Source organism: Ursus maritimus, unplaced genomic scaffold (genome assembly GCF_017311325.1).
Source record: "Ursus maritimus isolate PB19 unplaced genomic scaffold, ASM1731132v1 scaffold_10, whole genome shotgun sequence".
In the NCBI taxonomy this organism is placed as follows: Eukaryota; Metazoa; Chordata; class Mammalia; order Carnivora; family Ursidae; genus Ursus; species Ursus maritimus.
In genome coordinates, this window is record NW_024423344.1 from 2,676,310 (window position 1) to 2,698,935 (window position 22,626).

General features: G+C 35.3%; 1 protein-coding gene across 1 annotated transcript in view; it reads right to left on the minus strand.

Moving 5' to 3' along the window:
• The window catches only part of XPO4 (exportin 4), a 125,770-nt gene that overhangs the window by 46,720 nt on the left and 56,424 nt on the right, over positions 1 to 22,626 (minus strand). The window contains 1 exon segment of the mRNA XM_040621293.1: positions 3,971 to 4,083. Coding sequence (XP_040477227.1) covers positions 3,971 to 4,083 — 113 coding nt within the window.

Sequence of the window (22,626 nt, forward strand, 5' to 3'; positions counted from 1 at the left end):
TGCACAGTATTCTGTACGAAGGAAATGCTCCTGAAATACAGCTCCCTAGTTTTACAGTGTTATTAATATTCTCAGATTTTAAAGATGTTTCGTTTCTGTGATCTGACAAAATTAAAGAGCCAAGGAAAATACATTTTGTAAAGAAATTACAGATAATTTTTTATCCTAATCCACCAACCACATTTAACAGCAATCATTTTCTACTTTCCACAAACATTTGACTTCTCCATCCCTTTTCTTACACAAATCTCTTTGCTTTCTGAATGTCACAAAATTTTAAACATTAGGTCTCTATTTGTGTCAAGTCATGTCCACTCTGACTCTGCAAATCATTTATAAATTAGTTGACGTTAGCATATTTCTCTTAAGTATGCACAGGTACATTTTTGGGACACAGTGAAGAGACACTCAAATCCTTATTCACAGATTGATTTCATTAATCTTTAAACCTTGAACTTATTTAGGCTGTAAGAAGTTTAAAATACTAAAGAGTCACAAAGTTAACTGATCTACTGACCTGCTTAAAATATTCAACCCTCTTTGCTCTAGAACAGGGGGTGGCAAACCACAGCCTATGGCCAAATCTGGCCTCCTGCTTATTTTGTATGGCCTATCAGATGGTTTTTACATTTTTATATGGTTGAGGAAAACAAAATCAAAGAAAGTGGTATTTTAAGACATATGACAATTATACAAAATTCACATTTTTAATAACTGCAAATAAAGTTTTACAGGAACACTGCCACGCTTATTTGTGTAAGTATCATCCATGGCTGCTTCTGTACGACAATGGCAGAGCTAAACAGCTGCCTCAGAGAACATATGACCTGCAAAGCCTAATATTTATTACCTGGCCTCTACAGAAGAAGTCTGCCAATCCCTGGTTTAGAATAACACAAATGTTTCTCAAAATACATTCTATTACATTTTAAGTTTTAAATACTAAATTAAAAGTATAATACACAAATTCATATATCTACATCGTCCAATTCAAGAACTTCTGAACACAACTCATTCTCAAATTCCTTATCTAAAATCTGTAACTAAATCTCTCTCATCATGTCTTTTAACCTAATCAACATTTAAGTATGTTATACAGGGGTACATTCTGCCAATGAATACAATGAAATCCCGGACAACAGAAGGTTTCTTTTCTACCTATAGAACTAAATCGTTGCTCATTCCTGGTCGGGAAGTGAGGAATTAAAAGATATGATGACCAAAATAGCTAATGCTGATTATGTAACAAAATAAAATAAAGAAACTGCCTCAGAGCCTGCATGTGCTGTTCAAACGTAATTTATGTTCTCTAAAATATGAACCCTAAAAAGTCATGATAAACCAATGATTAATTCTTGTATAATATAGTAGATTCTTGCCCTTCTTCCAATGTCTGCGTTACAAAGGAGTTCTACCACAACTGAACTATATTATACAAATTAAAAACTGAATTCATCACCTGAACAGGGAAAGCAGAGGGATAAGAAAAAGCAAAGTCTAGCACAATACCCAAGGAGGTGAACGGTGAAGCAAGACAAGGAGTAAAGAGTAGCAAGTTAGTAAGATGATAAATTCTATTGGAACATGCTGAATCTGAGATGTCTGTGGGCCATCCAAATTAAAACATCCAGTAAGCACTTGGATTATAAGGCTCTGGAACTCTGGAGCAGCCTGTGCTGAATATAGATTTAGGAGTCATCGGTGCAGAAGTGGCGCTTGAAGTGGAAGAGATAGCCCACAGAAAGTGTATACAGTCAGCAAAGTTGAGAAATAAGATAGAACACTAATAATTTTTGCAGTAAGCAGAGAAAAAAAACAGACCATAAATGAGGTCAAGGAGAATCAGTCAAAAAGGTAGGAGGAAAAACTAATGAGAGTGGTTTTTCTAATACCTTATGGAAGAAAGAAAAATTGAGACATTTGTAAACTTTTGAGGGGCAGAATGACACCTAGAGTATTCCTAAATTCAGTGACCAACTGACCAACACACTTAAAAAGTCTTAATTTCATGCAATAGTATATTTATGTCTACCTACCTGGATCTAGAGAAATAAGGCTATCCAATAGAAAACTGCTTTCTATTAAGTAATGAATTCACATAACTGAAAAATTTTAACAAAAACCAAATGAAATTAAAAGATTAGGCACTGTCATTTTTGTAACAAATTATAAATTAAAACTGTTTATAAACTCCTTAAACGAAAGCAATAGGCCACAAACACAAAACTGTTAAAATAACACAGTAAAAAAGGGTTAACTTTCAAATTCAGAAGCTATTTGCATGTGGTAGTTCACAGCTGACAGGGGCAGCTGTCTAGTTTGTCTAGACAGCTGTTCAGATTTGGGGGAGTTGTTTCCAGTACTGCCAGCAAGTTTTTCACCTTTTCAAAAACTGCTGGAATGGGATCTTCTTTCAGTCAAATGAATAACACAAAGACTTAAACTTGGATATGTATCAAAATAATTTCTGTCAGATGTGGCAGGCAACAGAATTTATTGATTTAGTTACAATTATCTCTTTGGTACTGATAGTGTTTTTAGTCATCATTTCTCTGATTTAAAGAATAAAACGTACGGTAATGCCTAATCTGAACATTTCTACACAAAATATTTTTATGTATAACCATGGGTGAATAACCTTATTCTAGGTATTTTAAGATATATACCACAAAACTACAATATTTTAAATGGTTTGATCAGAAAAGGAAGGCAGTTGTAAGGATAGTAAATAATGTTTTTCTAATAAATGAAAAGGAAGAAACTAAAATGGTTGGGATTAAGTAAAAGGGCTTCCTTTTTTTTCCTTCTTCATTGGTCTTTATTTGGACTTTTACCCCAGTCCATTATATCTAACTAACTTGTGTGCTTGCACTATTAATAGCAAATCAACATCCCTCTCCACTCCACACACACATTTTTTCACCAGCTTTGGACTATTATAGTGGGGACCTTCATGAGCAAGCATAGGAACATATTGCTTACTTCTTGATATTTAGCAAATAATCAACAGGACTATTTAAAGTTATAATTGAAATAAACTGCTATTCAATAACCTTAACTTAACCCATGACTGATAAATAAGTACATAAAAAAGTACACTACACTCTACTACAGCAGTTCTCAAAGTGTGGTCCAGGGATCCTGAGACATTCCTAAGACCATATCAGATTGTCCATAAGGGCAAAACTATTTTCATACTAATACTAACACAGTATCTGCTTTTTCCATTCTCACTGTCATACATGTATATAGTGGCACTTCTTCAAGTTTACATGACCTATAATATTACAACTAACTGGATGCAGAAGCAGATCTGAGAATCTGGCTGTCTTCTAATAAGCATCACACTAGAGTTTTACAAAAATATAAAACAATGCCACTCTTTTCGGTAAACTTTTTTCCCCCCAAAATACAGCTGTTTGTTCACTAAAATGTTATTTATGTTAATATGTAATGGTTTGGTGTTAATATTTTTTTTAAGGATCTTATTTTTAAGTAATCTCTCTATTCAACATGGGACTCGAACCCACAACCCTGAGATAAAGAATTGCCTGCTCCATGGACTGAGCCAGCCAGGCACCTCCTCATATTGCTATTTTAAAATGAATTAACAAATTACTTTTTAAAGTTTTCAGTTTGAATTTTTAATACAGTAAATATTAATATTAACCCCATAAACAAAAGCTCTTCGTGTCATCAATAATTTCTAAGAATGTAAAGGGGTCTTGAGATCAAAAGGTTTGAGAACTTCAGCTCCAGGATATTCAATTCTTCATACTTATATAGCATTTTTATAAATTAGCAAGGACATTTCCATATAATTTCTATTTAAGTAGATGTATTGATTAGAAGAGAAGGCTTCAGAGGAGAAAGCAATCTGTCTTACTTTAAAGAGAAATAGAAAACATGTACTCTTATCAGTGGCACTCTTCCTTGGCCTTCACCACCAGAGATGAAAAGCAAGACTTACTGTGAAGAACAGCTCCATAACTCTGCTATCCAGAAGAGTCTCCCGCCAGGACTCTGTTGGCTTTAACAGCACATTTTGTGAGGATTCAAACATAGCTATATAATGTCTGCCCAGTTATCTGGTGTCAAGGTCAACAACAATAACATTCTTACTTTGTCTAAAGTATAAGTATATCCTAAATATAACAGGAGCCATCCAAAAAGAATGTAATGGAAACAGTTTAAGCCTCTTCACATATGCTACATAATTCATGCATGAAGCTAAGGAATAAAAGGCATTAAGTGCTAAAAAAAAAAAAAAAAAAAAAAAGAATGCTACAGGAATATAAGGTAACAGTTTCATCAGAAATACATGTCATGCTGCAGGGATATAAAAACTTTGATAATCAGAGATCTTAATGGTAGCAACAAAAGAAAAAATATGAGTGTAAAACAGATGCCAAAAATATATACAAAAAAGGGAAAATCAATTTCTGAATATTTATCTCACCATTTCCCCCCAATATCTTATAACAGCTAAAACCACATATACAAAATATGAGTCTCATAACACACTACTTGGAAAAATAGCATTTTTCCCACAGAAATATATTCACTGGGTAACAAAAAAAGAACAAGAGCAAATATATATCATACTGAAGCAGAAAAACTCCCACACATTAGATTATGCAAATACCAATTCCAGACAAAGAAATAATCAGCTTATGTACAACACCGCAGATACTCATTTAAAATACCCACAGACTAAAAATCTACCTTTATGGTGTTCAAGTGTTTCAATATCAAACATGCTTCAAATAGAATACTATCTTTGTCACACATAAAGTAATCATAATGTATTTTTAGGTGTCCATGACTATAATTCACTTAATGACAGTGACATAGACACTGAGGTTTTTAAGAAAAGGGAAAGCTGTCTGGGCATAAAAGACAGTACTTATGCCCCTTCCACTACTAATCAGATGTCCAGCTAAATACATCAACTAGGCAACATTCTCAATCACTCAATGAGAAATTTCAACAATAGTTATCCAAAATTATAGCTTCCAAAAATTAGACACAAGTTCAAATTTTCATTTAAAGTATTTTCATTAAAGCCCAAATCATTAACAGAGAACACTAAAGGCTATGACAATGCTTTGGAAACCATTTTTTAAAAAATTATTACTTAACCCCCTTTTGAAATATCTAATATTTCGTCTCTGAAGAGCAAGGAGGGGACTACAAGTTGTTTCAGAAGAGAAGTCTGCTTGCTTATTTCTGAAAAATTGCTCCAAAAATGTTCTGCAACTCCATTTGATTAATGAATAAAAGTGAAATTCAAGTCAGTCGCTTAAATTTCACTTTTCTCTTCCTTTATCTGCCCCCTTGTGGAGGTGCAGGGAAAGAGTCAAGAGACCAAGCGGACGGGTTAAAATGAAGCAAGCCTGGATTTTTAAGAGAAAAAGAAAAAGAAATCAGTCCATGAGTACTAAGAGTTTTCAGTGTGTCAATAGTTTTTTAAATGATTTCACTTTCTCACTAGACACATATTTTGACTTATGTCGTTAACAGTGTGTTCTGCATTCAGAATACACTGATTGAATACTAGGTATTTTTACATGTTGTCTAAAATGAAGGCTTATCTTTTAGAGAAATATTTGTGGATGAAATCATAGGATGTCTAGGATTTGCTTTACACTAACCTGAGGATGGAAGAGTAGAGATGAAACAAGAACTTAGAGCTGATAAAGCTGGGTATTTTATTTTTGCACATCTTTGAGATTTTCCACAATAAAAGTTTGGGGCATAAAAAAAGGCGGCTTGAGCATATGCAACAAAGTACCCAAGTATAATGCAATAAATTCTTTGTACTCCATAAAAAAATATTCCACTTACTTTTTTCCAGTTCTTTTTTCCTTAAATTTCAATGTCGCATTTCATTAATTAAAAGGCAATGATTTTGATATATACTGGCCAGTAATGAAAAATATTTATTACTTATGTTCAGTACTGTGTTGAGCAGATACATAAAGAAAATCATGACAATCTTGTTCCAATTTTTTAGGAGTTTGCAATCTTACATTAAAATGGTAAACTTATTTTGTTGGACATCCAGATCTAACAAACAAAATATATGTGTATAATTTTACTAAATATTTTCAAGTAGAAAAATTACAGAATTTATTAGTACTTCATATGTTTACAAAAGGTATAAGTTTATTATTAAATTAGGTGGGTTATGAGACGGATTCACATAACTGTAGTAAAATGGTTCATCTCAAAGCAGACCACCTGTCAATTTTCTTGTTAATATAGCCACCCAGGCAAAAAGCAAGTGCAAGCTGCTCTCAGAGTAAGAAAGACAAACACTTCAGGTGCTGGTACCTGCAAGAGTAAGCTAAAATCTAAAACCCCCAAGAATCCTACACAATTCAAACACAGAGGAAGAATATTGGGAGAATACTGGCAAAAGTAAAGGGAGTAATATTTATGTCTTGGAAATAGGGAAAATCTCATTCCAAGAGAAGAAGAGAAATCTCCTGCATCCTAAGCCTGCTGGTTATACTCAACAAGGGGTTGCCAGTGTACTTCAGTGAGTGGAAGGTGATAACTTCAAAGATTAGTAAGTATTACAAAAGGAAACAAAACCTAAACCAAGATACTTGTTCAATTCTCTTTTCTACCTTTTTCTAATTTAGAAGAAGTGTATGCTCCATAAATTCTTGTGGATCTTAAGGATTTATATTAAGAGAAAATGGAAAGATATATTTAAGAGAGGGCTTCTTCCAGATATGAAATGGAATTAACTGCAATTGCTCACCGAAACTTCAGGTTCAAAATAATCCTCAAATCTTTAATCTTTTTAAATCCTGGTCTCAGCCTCCCTGATCCTGGTCTGTTTTAAACATACTTTCCCTAGTTCCCAGTATGTACAGCCAAATCTCCTCTAAAAGCTCACAACAAGCATATTTTTAAAACGTTAATTCCTTACACTTTGCTAACAGCACATGGAGATCTATGAGTTCTCTATCTGACATCTATCAGAAAATACTTTCTCCCTAATTATTTTTTTGAAGATTTTACTTATTTGAGAGAGAGAGAGCACAAGCAGGGGGAGCAGTAGAGGGAATGGGAGAAGCAGACTCCCCACTGCGCAGGCAGCCAGATGCCATGACCTGAGCCAAAGTAATTAAAGTTCACGTGAGTTTTTTGTTTTCCAACTCCAAACCTAGAAAGGACTTTTATCTCTGACATGATGTTTGTCTTCTATTAGAAACCTCACTTACAACACACTTTGCTCAGAAGCTACCCTAATTGTTCTTTGAAGAATTAACCTACAACACTGCAGACTTAACAACCTTGTCCTTGTAAGTCAGCCCAGCACAACCACTACCACCACTTTTGCATAGTAAAAGTGCACACATACTCTTGTTGGTACAATAAGATACAACCATTTAACTTGATTACAAATAATATGTCTATTGAAAGAACATATAACTACCCCAAAATCATTTTAATAAAAACTCAAACATTAAAAACAACAAAAAGACCAGTGTAATAATGAATGGAACAAATTTTTAAGAACAAAGCTACTCTGACAAGAAATACATATTTCAGTTAGCAGACTGTGCTGTGAAACTGCTGAAGTGGTTATCTTCATAAGAGGCTATGAGGGGGCCGCCTGGGTGGCTCAGTCGGTTAAGCATCTGCCTTTAGCTCAGGTCATGGTCCCAGGGTCCTGGGATGGAGTCCCACACTGGGCTCCCTGCTCAGCAGGGAGTCTGCTTCTCCCTCTTCCCTCTGCTATTGTTCTCTCTCTCTCTCTAATCAATCAATCAATCAATCTTCAAAAAAAAAAAAAAAGAGGCTATGAGGGTTCTTCTGTATTACCTGAAATAGTGTTACTATAAACGGTACTACTTTTCAATTAAAAAAATGAGTGAGAAGCATATCACAATGTGAACAGAACAGTCATATACAGATCTGGACCACATCTGTACATTCAAAATGTAAAAAATTAGGATAATTCAATTTTTTATTTGGTATTGCCAATTAATTGACTATTTCTGTATGTATAAGACACCCTAAAATATCACTTCTCTCCCAGATAATTCGTAATGTAGATTACTTTAAAAACAAAACAAAAAGACTACCTCTAAAATTCAGAAATCCAGCATTTCTATTCTTTTTTTTAAAGATTTTATTTATTCATTTGAGAGAGAGAGCAAGAGAGAGGAGGAGGAGCAGAGGGGAAGGGAGGGGGCAGGCTGACTCTGCACTGAGCGTAGAGCCCGACTCGGGGCTTGCTCCCGCAACCACGAGATCATGACCTGAGCTGAAACCAAGAGTTGGACACTTAACAGACTGAGCCACCCAGGTGCCCCTAGTATTTCTATTCTTAAGACATTTTAAAAAATGATTTAAAGTTTAAATAAAATAATAGTTTCTTTTAAGAACAAGTTTCCTTTTCAAAAGTTTCAAAAGTTTTCATTTATACTACTACATTAACATGCCATAATATCTACACATTATACTGCTTTCTCTTTTCTATCCAAATGTATTATCAATGAAAGAGAAGTCTGACGATGAAGTGATTATTTACTAATTAATCGTTTATTATACATATTATACACCTATCGGATTTTAGGAGACCTACAAGTCACGACAGGTTGATACTACTTTAATAGCTAGCATTTACCAAAATCTGAATTAGATTTTAAATCAAGAATTTTCTTGGCTTATGGCTTTAAACATTTATCTACAATAAATACTGAACTAAAGTAATTTATCTTTTGTATCAGAATAATTCATTTGTTAAAAAAAAAAATTCAGTAAAACAGCCATCCAGAGCTGCTTTGCCTTTTAGTAATCCTATGTCTTTTTAAAAATCTGTCATCCACATCTAATCTTACTTTACCTTCCCATATTTTCACCAAATTCAAAAACCACATTACAGCACAATGATGTTTCTGTCATTGTATCAAATACAAGCCCACTCCCCTCTTAGCAAAGGGTTCCAGCAACGGTTTCAATTCTGAAGTACAAAAACCCAACCAGTCCTCTAAGTTCAACACTCTCTTAATCCTCTGGAAAATCAGCTGCAGCTAGATGTGAATTCAACTGCACCTCAGAACAGTGAAGAATTAACTCTCTATTCTCTACCATCTGCTTCACAATGATCCTATCTAGCTCTAAAATTCTCTGCTTAGGAAAGCTCAGCAACTTCTAAGAACTCAAAAGCATATAAATGTACCACCTGCCCTACTTTATAACCAGAGAGAAACACGCTAGGCTAAGAGCCAGAAGGACAGAATTGAATGCACCCTGCTACTGACTGTCACTGGATAAATCCTACTAAGTCTCCTGCCCCGAACAACAAGTCTTGAGGTCTCAAACAACAAAACACTATTATCAGTGAGCACATATATCTTAACACGAGGGGAGAAAAGTCATCTTCAGAAGTCCTTACAAATGCAAATGAGTTCTTGTTCATCTACTAAACACCTTTAGTAAGGGTATCACTTTGTGGTGGTAACTGACAGTAAAAAGACAGTGAGTTATACAATAACTACAAATCATCCTCACACAAACACAGAGAGTATGAAAATTACCATAGCCTATACTTATAAATACTTTATGATACAGGAAGATCCTGTAGCAACAATGAACATTTTACAAAAGTAATAAAAACTTTAATTTCTCCATCTTCCCATATTCTTTTTAAGCCACCTCATTAGTAAAACCAAGTTTCAGAGGCAAAGGGAAAACCAAGTTTTTCTTCTTAAACATTTACTCTCTGTCACTATGAATTTTTTTAACAATAAAAACTGTTATTTCTCTTTCTGGCACCACACAAAACCAATGAGCCCAGTCTTACAGACAGCATTTAGTCCAAGTAACCAAAAGTCCTTTGAAATAAAGGAGAACTGACCTCACCTGAATGTTTTCCCAAGCCTTGCCTGCAAATAGTAACATCGGCTTTACTGGAAATCCTAATTTAGGTGAAGGCTTCTATATCCCATTACTATTTTATGATCCAGTTAGCTTTCCCCAAGAGACTGAGTTGAAATTTTTTTTACTAAAACCAAATCAGATCCACAAAAATAGAATATCAATAAAAGGCAGTGTAACCAAACTAAAAAAAGAAGTATTATTAAAGTCAACATACCAAACATACCTGCCAAACATTCTTATTACAAAATGATACTGTCATTTATGATTAGCATTGCCAAAACCCTTAAGCATTTATGGACACCAGGTGAACTCCTAGCTAAATAATCTTAGTGGCATAAACAAACATCCAAGAACTAAAATAATACTTTGGAATCAAATCATCTTACCTCACTAATTAAATAATATATATTTACTAAGCATCTATTACTATATACTAGACTGTGCAAGGTGCTAAAACAATATAGTGAACAAAAACATGACCCATGCTTTCATGAGCTTCCAAATGAGTGGGTAAATAAATTTATTCAAATAAGCTACAAATGAAAATTTACAACTGAGAAGTGAGCGAGGTGGGAGAAATCATATATTACATATGAGAAAGCATAGCAAAAGAAACCTGATCTAGGGTACACATCTGAGGCACAATCAGGTGGCGATTAGGCAAAGGGGAGAGGTGTCCAGGCAGAGAAAGTCCATGTGAAGAGGTGCCAAGGCAGAGGAAAACAGCTTGTGAGAGCAGCTCTAACAAAACAGCACAGAAAAGTTTGGAGAAGGAGGCAGAGATCAGATCATCCAGGATGCTAGAGACCATTTTTAAACTGGGATGATATGACAAAGATCATGGGACCAGGGACACTGTTTGGACAGCAGTGATCTGAAACAGAATGAAAGCAGGCAGATTTCGTCTCAGTCTCCAACAAAGTCAGACTGGGGCACGTGTACTTAGCTCAGTGGACGGGGGGTGATTCTAACATCTACCAAATCCCAGGAGCTATATATGTTGCCCCACCCAGGGCTGAGGTGGAGGATACTTTCATAAATTACTTTCTACACATATAAAACCTACATATAATAAGTCCTTAATAAAGATAATGGTTTGCAGATAATACCATGTATATAACAATTTTTTTTAATCCACAAAAAATACTATTTGAGCCAGTAAATTCAGCAACATTACATGGTACAAGATTAACATTAAATAAAAATGTATTTCTATACAATAACAATGAATATGAAAATAATTTTTAAATCAACTCCATTTACAACTAAATTAAAAAGAATAAAACTTAAAAATTTAACAAAAGAATTCCGAAACTTCTACTCTGAAAGTATAAAACACTGTGGGAAGAAATTAAAGATCTAAATAAATGGAAAGATATCCCATGTTCATGGATCAGAAAATTTAACACTGTTAACATGGCAATACTCCCCAAACTGATCTACCGATTCAACACAATATCTATCAAAATCCCAGCTGCCTTTTCTGCAGAAATTGATAAGCCAATTCTAAATTTCATATGGAAATGCAAGGGACACAGAGAAGACAAAATAATCTTAAAAAAAAAAAAGAACAAAGTTGGAGGACACACACTTCCTTACTTCAAAACTTACTATAAAGCTATAATAATCAAGACAATGTGGCACTGGCATAGTAACAGGCATAAAGACCAATGGAATAGAATTGAGAGGCCAGAAACACACTGTCGCATTTACAGTTGGGTAATTTTACACAGAGTGGGGGGTGGCAGGGACAAGACAATTCAATTGGAAAATATCTTTTTCAACAAATGGTGCAGGAACAATAGGATGTTCAACATGCAAAAAAATGAAGTTGGATCTCCACCTTATACTATATACAAAAACTAACTTAAAATGATGATAGACCTAATATATGACCAACCTAACTGAATGGGTTAAAAAACCATAAAAACTTAGAACAAAATATAAGATTAAATCTTTGTGATCTTAAGAACAAGAACAAAGTTGCAGTACTGACACTATCTAACTTACTATGAAGCTACAATAATCAAGACAGTGTGGTATCAGAGAAAGAATGGACAAATAGATCAAAGGGACTGAATAAAGAGACCAGAAACAGATCTATATGAATGTAGTCAAATAATCTTTGATAAAAGGGTAAAGGTAATACAATGGAGTAAAGACAGTCTTTTCAACAAATAGTACCCGAGCAACTGGACATCCAATGCAAAAAAAAAAAGAAAGAAAGAGAGAGAGAAAGAAAGAAAGAAAGAAAGAAAGAAAGAAAGAGAATCTAGACACAGACCTTACACCCTTCATAAAAATTAACTCAAAATGATCACAGACCTAAATGTAAAACACAAAACTAAAATTCCTAGAATATAGAAGAAAATCTAGATGATCATAGGTTTGACAGACTTTTTAGATATAATACCAAAGTCATGATCCATGATAGAAAGAACTGATAAGTTGAATTTCATTAAAATTAAAAAATTCTGCTCGGTGAAGGACAATATAACAGAATAAGCAAACACTAGTAAAATATATTTGCAAAAGATATTTCTGGTAAAAGACTATTATCCAAAATATACAAAGAACTCTTAAAGTTCCACAATAAGGAAACAAACAACCCAGTTAAAAAACGGACTAAAAAAGAGGGCACGTATTGCATGGTGCACTGGGTGTTATACAGAACTAATGAATCATTGAGCCTTACATTGGAAACCGGGGATGTACTGTATGGTGACTAACATAATATAATAAAAAATCATTAAAAACAAAAAAAAAAAAAACAACAACAACAAAAAAAAAAACAAAACAAAACAAAAAAAAAAAACAACGGACTAAAGACCTTAACAGACACCTCACCAAAGATATACAGATGGCAATAAGCACATGAAAAGATGCTCCATATCATATGTCATCAGGGAAATGCAAATTTAAACAACAATAAGATACCACTACACACCTACCAGACTGGCCAAAATCTGAACACTGACAACACCAAATGCTGACAAGGATGTGGAGCTGAAAGAACACTCATTTCATTGCCAGTGGGTGTGCAAAATGCTGCCGCCACTCTGGAGGACAGTTTGGCAGTTTCTCAAAAAACTAAACCTACTCTTACCATATGATCCAGCAATTATGCTCCTGGGTATTCACCTAAAGGTGCTGAATATTTGTGTCAACACAAAAACCTGCACACAGCTGTTTAGTCATAACAGACAAAGCTTAGAAGCAACCAAGATGTCCTTTGGTAGGTAAATGGATAAGAAAATTGTCATCCAGACAACAGAATATTATTCAGTGATAATAAAGAAATAAACTATCAAGCAATGAAGAGACATGGAATCTTCAGTGCATATTACTAAGCAAAAGTCAATCTAAAAAGGCCACATACTATATCATTCCAATTACGTGACATTCTGGAAAAGGAGAAACTACTGAGACAGTGAAACGATCAGTGGCTGACAAGGCTTTGGGGAGAGGTAAGGATGAATAGGTGGAACAAAGAGGATTTTTAGGGCAGTCAAACTACTTAGTATGGTACTGTGGTGGTGGATACATGTCATTATACATTTGTCAAAACCCACAGAACTCCAAGAGTGAACCCCAATGTAAACCATGGACTTTTGAGTGATAATGATGTGTCACTTAAAGGTTCATCAATGATAACAGAAGCACAACTCAGGGGGGGATATTGGTAATGGGAGACTATGCATGTGTGGGGGAAGGGAAGATATAGGAAATTTCTGTACCTTCTGCTCAATATTGCTATGAACCTAAAATTGCTCTAAAAAAGTCTATTTTAAAAAACCTTTCTGACCTTGGGTTATGCAAAGCCTTCTTACAAATGTATCAGAAGCACAAACAACAAACCACATGAAATGATGCTCAATAGCATTTACCATTAGGGTAAGGCAAATCTAAGCCACAGTGAGATACCGCTTTGTATGAAACAGGATGGTTATAAACAAAAAAAACCCCAGATAAGTGTTGGTGAGGTCGCAAACAAAATGGAATACTTCTACACTACAATGTTAATGCAAAATAGTACAGGTTCCTCAAAATGTTAACTCCTACAGATTAAACCCAAGAGAAATATATCCACAAGTATGGGAAAACCTGTAGAAAGATGTTCATAGCAGCACTACCCTATACTGAAAATTGTTTTTTTAAAATGGAAAGAACTGGGGTGCCTGGGTGGCTCAGTCAGTTAAGCATCTACCTTCGGCTCGGGTCATGATCCTGGGGTCCTGGGATCGAACCCCACATAGGGCTCCCTGCTCAGTGGGGAGTCTGCTTCTCCCTTTCCCTCTGCCCTTCCCCCCTGCCTGTGCTCTTTCTCTCTCTCATGCTCTCGCTCTCTGAATAAATAAAATCTTAAAAAAAAAATTTTTTTTTAAATGGAAAGAACTCACATGACCATCAACTGATCAGCAGATGAATAGGGAACTAAAACATGGTATTATCCACACAGTGGAATGTTACTTGGCAACAAAAAGGAATGGAATACTGATACATGCTACAAAACGAATACACCTCAAAAACATGCCACATAAAAGTGACAAAAACCCCACATATTGTAGAATTCTGTTTAAAATAAAACATCCAAAATAGAAAAATCTAGATAGAAAGTGGATTAGTAGTTGCCATTGGTGGAGGTGGGGGGAAGTGGGGGCGGGAATGTTAAAGGGTATGGGGTTTCTTTTTGGGATTGATAAATACTCCCTAAAATCAATGATGGTGATGGTTGCACAACTCCTGAGTAAACTTTAAAGAAAAAATTTAATTGTACATTTTAAATGTGGGACTTGTGGGGCACTGGGGTGGCTCAGTTAAGCATCTGGCTCTTGATCTCGGCTCAGGTCATGATCTCGGCTCAGGTCATGATCTCAGGGTTGTGAGATTGAGCCTGTGTTGGGCTCCACACTGGGCATGAAGCCTGCTTGAGAGTCTCTCTCCCTCTCCCCCTACCCCCCGCCCCCACCCTGCACTTGAGTGCACGCTTTCTCTCTATATATATCAAAATAAATAAATAAATGTGTGACTTGTATGGCTTGTGAATTATATCACAATGCCTTAAAAAAATACGAGTATTTCTTAATTCAAAATCAATGCTATGTCAACATGTTATCTTTTATCAATGCCAAATGTAACTTTTTGAACATGAATTCTCAATTCAGAACACAGTTGTTTTAATGAAAAGACATAATGTACCAAGCAGACATTTTAGATGACTTACAAATGTGAGTAAAATCTTAAAGTCTTCCATATAGGACAATTCCCTACTTCTTTCTTCTTTGGGAAGGAAACCTGATGTATAATCAGGAATATTTACTACCCTAAGTGGATTAAAAAATAGAAAACCTAATATTAAAAATTCAAAGGACGGGGCGCCTGGGTGTCACAGTCATGAAGCGTCTGCCTTCGGCTCAGGGCGTGATCCCGGTGTTATGGGATCGAGCCCCACATCAGGCTCCTCCGCTATGAGCCTGCTTCTTTCTCTCCCACTCTCCCTGCTTGTGTTCCCTCTCTCGCTGACTGTCTCTATCTCTGTCAAGTAAATAAATAAAATCTTTAAAAAAAAAAAAATTCAAAAGACTACAGTAAGTGATGTTTATCCCAATTAAATTACATTTCCATTACTTTTATACAGTTCAATGCTACCCATTTAGGTGTGAATACATGTTTTGGTGATTAGGTCAGAGAACTTTCAGGCTATCAAGCCCTCTTTTGTATTCCACTCCAATATGTTGGTTACTTACCCACCCTAGTGTAAGGCTAGGCTAGTCAACCAAAGCTGATGTGAAGAGGGAGAAAAGGCATCATTCCCTCTTTCAAGGAACTTAAAAATCCGACTCAGGCTGAGCTGCAGGACCACAATGTTAATACTAATTACTCTCTGATCTCTCACAACAACTGTCTAGGGTGGGCAGCTGTGTAATCTTTATACATAAAGATCATGCTACCAGCCTACTGTCAGTAGAACAATGATTTTGCATTAATGGTAACAGATTCACACACTTTTCCCCAGTCCAAATAATGACCAAAATCTGCTAAAGACAACTGACCAGGGTAGGAAGTATAGTTCTACCCACAGTAAAAGCAAAGTTTCTTTAACCGATAAAAGGATTAAACCCACACGGTCTTAATGGTGTCTGATATGAACAAAAAAATCCTGCCATCAAAATTAAGATGTACAGAATGGCCTTCAAGAATTCACTTTAGGTATTAATAAACCAAAATTCTCCATACTACTGTAATTTCTTGAGTATTCACTACTCACTTAAACCTAATACATGGGAAAAACATGTACTTTAGTGGGCAGCTCTTCTACCATCTTCCCATCGACATCATTTTGCAAATAATATAATCTTAAACTCTATGCTCAGAGTATAGCCCAGGACTACCTTATATGTAGTGTCATTTGTTAAGAATTTATTAAACTGATAACCTAGACAGTTCAGAATTTAGAACTCGATGGATATATTTCTTTATAAATAATTTGAAAGGAAATAATTTTCTAGTGAGAAATACTACATTTAAAGTAATTAAGTCAGACCTGTCCAACACACACCTACATAAACGACATAACTTACTAAGCCAAAGGGGCACCAAGGGATGCTGCTCCTGGCATGTAAGGTTTAACTTTTAAGTTGCCCATGGCCTTAAATTACTAAGCAATTAAGGTAAGAGACTTAAAAAGTATGGAAGTTAAGTTTCCTCTTGGGGAGACTTTTTTCTAATGCTCAATCCATTCCTCCCTGCTCCTGATTAGATTTAAACTATAAAAAGTAATAAGTGAAAAATCTGTGGGCTTTGAAATAAAGAAAATAAAACTGCACAGTCCTGCTCAGAGAGCAGCAAACAACTTAGTGGGCCTTCCCGTTTGCTCTTCAACCACCTGCAGGTTGACATCAGAGAAGCAGTTTTGTTAACTTTCTCCTATAGCCAAAGGCCCTACCAGCTATGATGGTTCTATGTAACTATAGTACGTATAATAGGATAATAACTATAGGTAATACAACGGGATATCACAGGCAAGAAAACAGATATAAGAACTACCAAGTTCAAAAGTTCAAAAGAACTACCAAGTTCAAAAGTTCAACTACTAAATATTTTTCAAAATATTACAGTATAGGTTAATATATAATTCAGGACAATCAATTATGACCTAGGACCGAAGGGACTACTCCCAACATAACCTTTCCTTCCAATGACCTGAAGTCAGAAATTCTTCTTGCTGGTTCCTCCTGGATACATTCCTTGTAAAGCAGAAATATCCCTGGGAGGATAAAACATAAACTACTTCTGACACTGATTAATGACTTTACAGACTGACTTTTCTTTTAAAGTGTACAATTATCAGGTAGAAACAGAGGATAGTTTGGGGAAAAATGAAAAAAAAAAAAAAAAAGAAGACTGAAGAAGAAACTTCACATTGGCTTTATACATTTTTTTCCAGACACACACACACACACACACACACACACACACACACACAAATTCCATCAGATGCTGATGTCTACAACTTTGCTCCTCTACTTTTGAATAAACCTAGACAAAGCTGATCAAAACAGCATTTAATAGCTAAGAATCTTGGGTCATGATGGTAGGCAGACCATACAACCTAAAGCTTATTATCTTCCTCACTACCTCAACTGCATCCTGGGCTATCTAAACATCTGTACCACTGGCCTATCTAGCACTACAACATCGCATTTTCTTGCGTCAATTCTGATTTCTTCCCCTTGGGCAATAAACAGATTTCACTTCTCCAAAGCATAAAGTACAAAACCAAACCAAACCTTCAATTATCTCAAACTGCCACTACATTTCTCAAGTTCATGGTCCTCGAAATACTGACACTTTCTACTTCAATTACCAATCACTACTCAATCACTGAAATGGCTTCTGTGCAATACCCTGCCCACCTGGCACTCAAATAAACTTATCTCCACATGGCTATCTGTGTCCTGATACCCAATCTACATCTTCCTTCTCAGTAACAGCACATCTACTACCTTTATTTTTTGAAAAACTCATCTATCTTTGCTTCCCCGACTCCCTTGCCTGGCTATTCCCTCTGCTTGTCTGAACTACCCTGCTCAATCTCTTTTGCTTCTTCCTGGTTCTTACTATTGCTGTACCCAAAGATTCTACCATCAATCTTCTCTGCTTCCCTTTGAATGATCTTTCTCACCCCCTTTACTTCAGTGGCCCCATAAAAGGAGTATCTCCCAAAACTTTATCTATACCCTTAATCTGCCTCTGAAACATTCTACAACAGTAGGCAGTTGACCTGTACAGCAAGATTTATTCTAACCCTTGGCATGACTGCTGATATTTTTAAAGCCTTGAGACTTAATTCACGTACTACACAATTTACTCATTGACAGTACAACTCAGTGGTGTTTAGTATATTCAGAGTTATGCAACCATCACCATGATATAATTTTAGAACATTTTTATCACCCAAAAAGAAGCCCCATGCACTTAAGCCATCACCTCCTGTTTTCATCCAACCATCCCAGCCCTAGGTAACCACTAATCTTTCTGTTTCCATAGGTCTGCCTACTCTGGAATTGTACAACATGTGGTCTTTTGTGAATGACTTCTTTCACAAAAAGAATGTATGATGTATGATGTTTCCAAGGTGTATCCATGTTGTTGCATGTATCAGTATCAGTATTCCTTTTTACTGATGAATAATAGTCTATAATGTGGGTAAACCACATTTATCCATTCATCAGTTGAAGGCTACTTGGGTTATTTCTACTTTTTGCCTATTATAAATTATACTGCTAAGTACATTCACATAAAAGTTTTTGTGTGGATCACTACTGACACTTTGGGCACAATAACTATTTCTTGTGGGAGCTGTCCTGTGCATGTTAGATGTCTAGCAGTAACCCTGGCCTCTACCCACCAGTTGCCAGTAACATTCCCCTATAAGTGATAAACAAATATGTCTCCAGACATTGCCAAATGTATCAAGTGTGCAAAATCACCCCAACTGAGAACCACTGCTGTGGAGTTATGACTTCTTCAGTGAAACTCTATGTATGCACGTTAATCTTGACCTAAGATAATTGCAAAATTATTATACGTGACAGCAAATACTCTTAAATATTAATAAATATCTAAACATTCAATTCATGTATTCTTTTCATTAATACCTCTCAGCTTCGACTGGCTTTCTCGATAACATTTTTATAGTCATAATTTACATACTTCTCAGTAAGAAATCTCCGAAAGCTTCAGCAACCAACTACACAAAATTTCCTTCCAGCCAATCTAATATATATTTTGGTCTATAATCATATCCTTTCATTTATCAACAAATCATTTACGTAAATACAAATCTGGAGGCTGAACTTTGGAAAACAGTGTGAAGGTCCCTTAAAAAGTTAAAAATTGAGCTACCCTATGATCCAGCAATTGCACTACTGGGTATTTACCCCAAAGAGACAGACGCAGTGAAGAGAAGGGCCATATGCACCCCAATGTTCATAGCAGCATTGTCCACAATAGCTAAATTGTGGAAGGAGCCGAGATGCCCTTCAACGGATGACTGGATTAAGAAGATGTGGTCCATATATACAATGGAATATTACTCAGCCATCAAAAAGAACGATTTCACAACATTTGCAGCAACATGGACGGGACTGGAAGAGATAATGCTAAGTGAAATAAGTCAAGCAGAGAAAGACAATTATCATATGGTTTCACTCATTTGTGGAACATAAGAAATAGGAAGATCGGCAAGAGAAGAAAGGGAAGAATGAAGGGGGGTAAACAGAAAGGGGAATGAACCATGAGAGACTATGGACTCTGGGAAACAAACTGAGGGCTTCAGAGGGGAGAGGGGTGGGGGACTGGGATAGGCTGGTAATGGGTATTAAGGAGGGCACGTATTGCATGGTGCACTGGGTGTTAAACGGAAGTAATGTATCATGGAACATTACATCAAAAACTAGGGATGTACTGTACGGTGACTAACATAACATAATAAAAATTATTATAAAAAAAATCTGGAGGATGAGCATGCATATTTAACCTTAAAAATCATTGATTCAAATGAATAATTTCTCCTATCAATCCTTTTGGCATTCTAGCATTCTAAATTAAAAACTGAGGTAAGGGCAATTAAGTTACATATTAACAGATGCAGCAATCATTCACCACCATGACATTTCTCAGGTAATTCCAACTCCCCTAGCCTCTTCTATCTTTCTAAACAATAGTCAATTATCTGTTGGGATAACTGGATATCCACATGCAAAAGAACTAAGCCCGATCACTATCTCACATCATACATAAAATTTAATTAAAAACAGATCAAAGTTTTCAATATGAAGAGTCTACATATAAGAAGCCAGTCTTAAAAGAAGACACAGGCATAAATTTTCATGACTTGGGATCAGGCAATGATTTCTGAGCTTTGACAACAAAAGAAAAAATAAATAAATTGGACATCATCAAAATTCAAATTTTCTGTATTTCAAAGGACATCATAAAAAAGTAAAATACAACTCAGAGAAATGGAGGAATTATCTGAAAATCATGTATCTGTTGAGGGACCTGTATCCAGAATATATAAAGAACTATTACAATTCAATTTTAAACAAATAAACCAATTAAAAAATAGACAATGGATTTCAATAGGCATTTTTCCAAAGAAGAATCACATATGGCCCAAAACCACATAAAAAGATGTTTAATACATTAACCGTCAGGGTAATGCAAATCAAAATCACAATGAGATACCACTTCATATGAAATAGGATGGCTATAAACAGACAAATAACAAGTGTTGGCCAGGATGTGGAGAAATTGGAAACCTCATATAATGTTGGTAAGAATGTGAAATGGTACAGCTACTTTAGAAAACAGCGTGGCAGCTCCTCAAAAGATTAAACACAGTTTCCACATGATTCAGCAATTCTACTGCTAGGTACATCCCAGAGAAATGAAAATTTAAGTCCAAACAAGAACTTAAAAATGAATGTTCATAGCAGCAGCATTATTCATAATAACCAAAAAGCTGAAACAGCCCAACTGTCAATCAATTAATCCATGGATAACTAGAAATGTGGTATATCCTTACAACAAAAATTATGCATATGTAGAGACAGAAAGAAAGAAAAAGAAAAAGGGACAAAATGTTTTCAACTGGTGAATCTTGGTATTAGGACATACGGCCAATTCTTTCAATTACTCTTGTAGTATCTCTGTATGTTTAGAAGTACATCAAAATAAAAAGATGCAAGAAAGAAAGCACATTGCAAAAAATTATGAATAGGGATTGATATTGGCAATTTAACACAGCCTCATTTAACATGATACCATTCTAAATGATCGAATATATTTGATACAAAATACACACTTTACAAGGTCTACTAGCTATTATTCTATCTTAAGGGATAAATCATTTTTTAAAGAGCCAAACATTTTATATTAACTAAGTTAAATTTGATTTGTAGGCCCTCTTCAAGGTACAAAGCTAAATGATAATCCAATTCCCTTCCAGTGATTAAACAGATCACCAAGGAATTGCCAAAATTAGAAATTATATCACAATTGGGTTCCCTGAAACTGATTCCCTTAATTAGCACTAAAAATGTAGCTTTGTTTAACTCCATTGCCATGTTCTTTCCCTACATTTAAAGCTAATCCTCTTGAAGGAATACTGGACTGGAGTTCAGGTGGCCAACAAATGGCCACTATGCAAACATCTATGGTCAGATATGAATTCATCTGTAAGTCATGAAGTAGAATATCTGAAGGTCAAGATCAAGATCTACTTCTCTTTAAACAAGGGATTATTTTCTCTGGGAACACTAAAGCCGTGCTAATTATTTTCAGATGACAGGTTTTCCAGAGCTTTATCTAAATACTTTATGAAAATATTTTATGTGTGTGTATCTTTAGACAAACTTTGTTTCCAAACTCCTACAGCACTGTTTCCCTTTACAAAACAGTCACATTTCCCCCTAAAACAGAGACTTTAAAATTGGCTCCAATATATGCAGTGTAACTTCTGTTGATTTTCCCTACATATATAATTAATGTTTTGATAGTTCCATATGGCCTGCTACTTTTTTAAATCTGTCTCAAAGTTTTCAACATCTTTCCCTTTTTTACTAACAAAAACTGGAGCAAAAATTATATTGCAGCACTCAAAGGGGAAATTTTTTAAAAAGCAAACCTAAGAAAATATATGCATTTTAACAACCAAAAAGAATATACTGAAGATATAAATTAATAACGAGGAGAAAGCTGATTAGAGAGCAAGGATAAAAGCAGAAAGTGATTAACATCCCTATAAGCTCTGCCCCACAGAGCACCAGCTCACCATGACTGCCTTGGGGAATGACAACGAGTCAGAGACTCAATACCCTATATAGTATTTCACAGTTAGTTTTTTACTGCATGAGTGTATTAACTTGAAAATAGAAGGAAAAGTTGTACCTAACACCACTTAACCCCTTTAAAATCCCACAATTTTACCAGCCAAAAACAGTAGGTAATTTCTAGTATGTGAATGTAGCAACTCTTGGTTCTGTTGGAATAAAAATGAGTCTCACCTTAAATCTCTGGTATGGCTGAATATGTATTTCCTATTTGCTTGTCATCTTTTTCTCCTAAATAGATTCCCTAACCCCCCATACCTAGGCCCCCAAGAAAAGACTGATTAAAGACATGTACAACAAGTTAAATTAAATTTCCTGTATA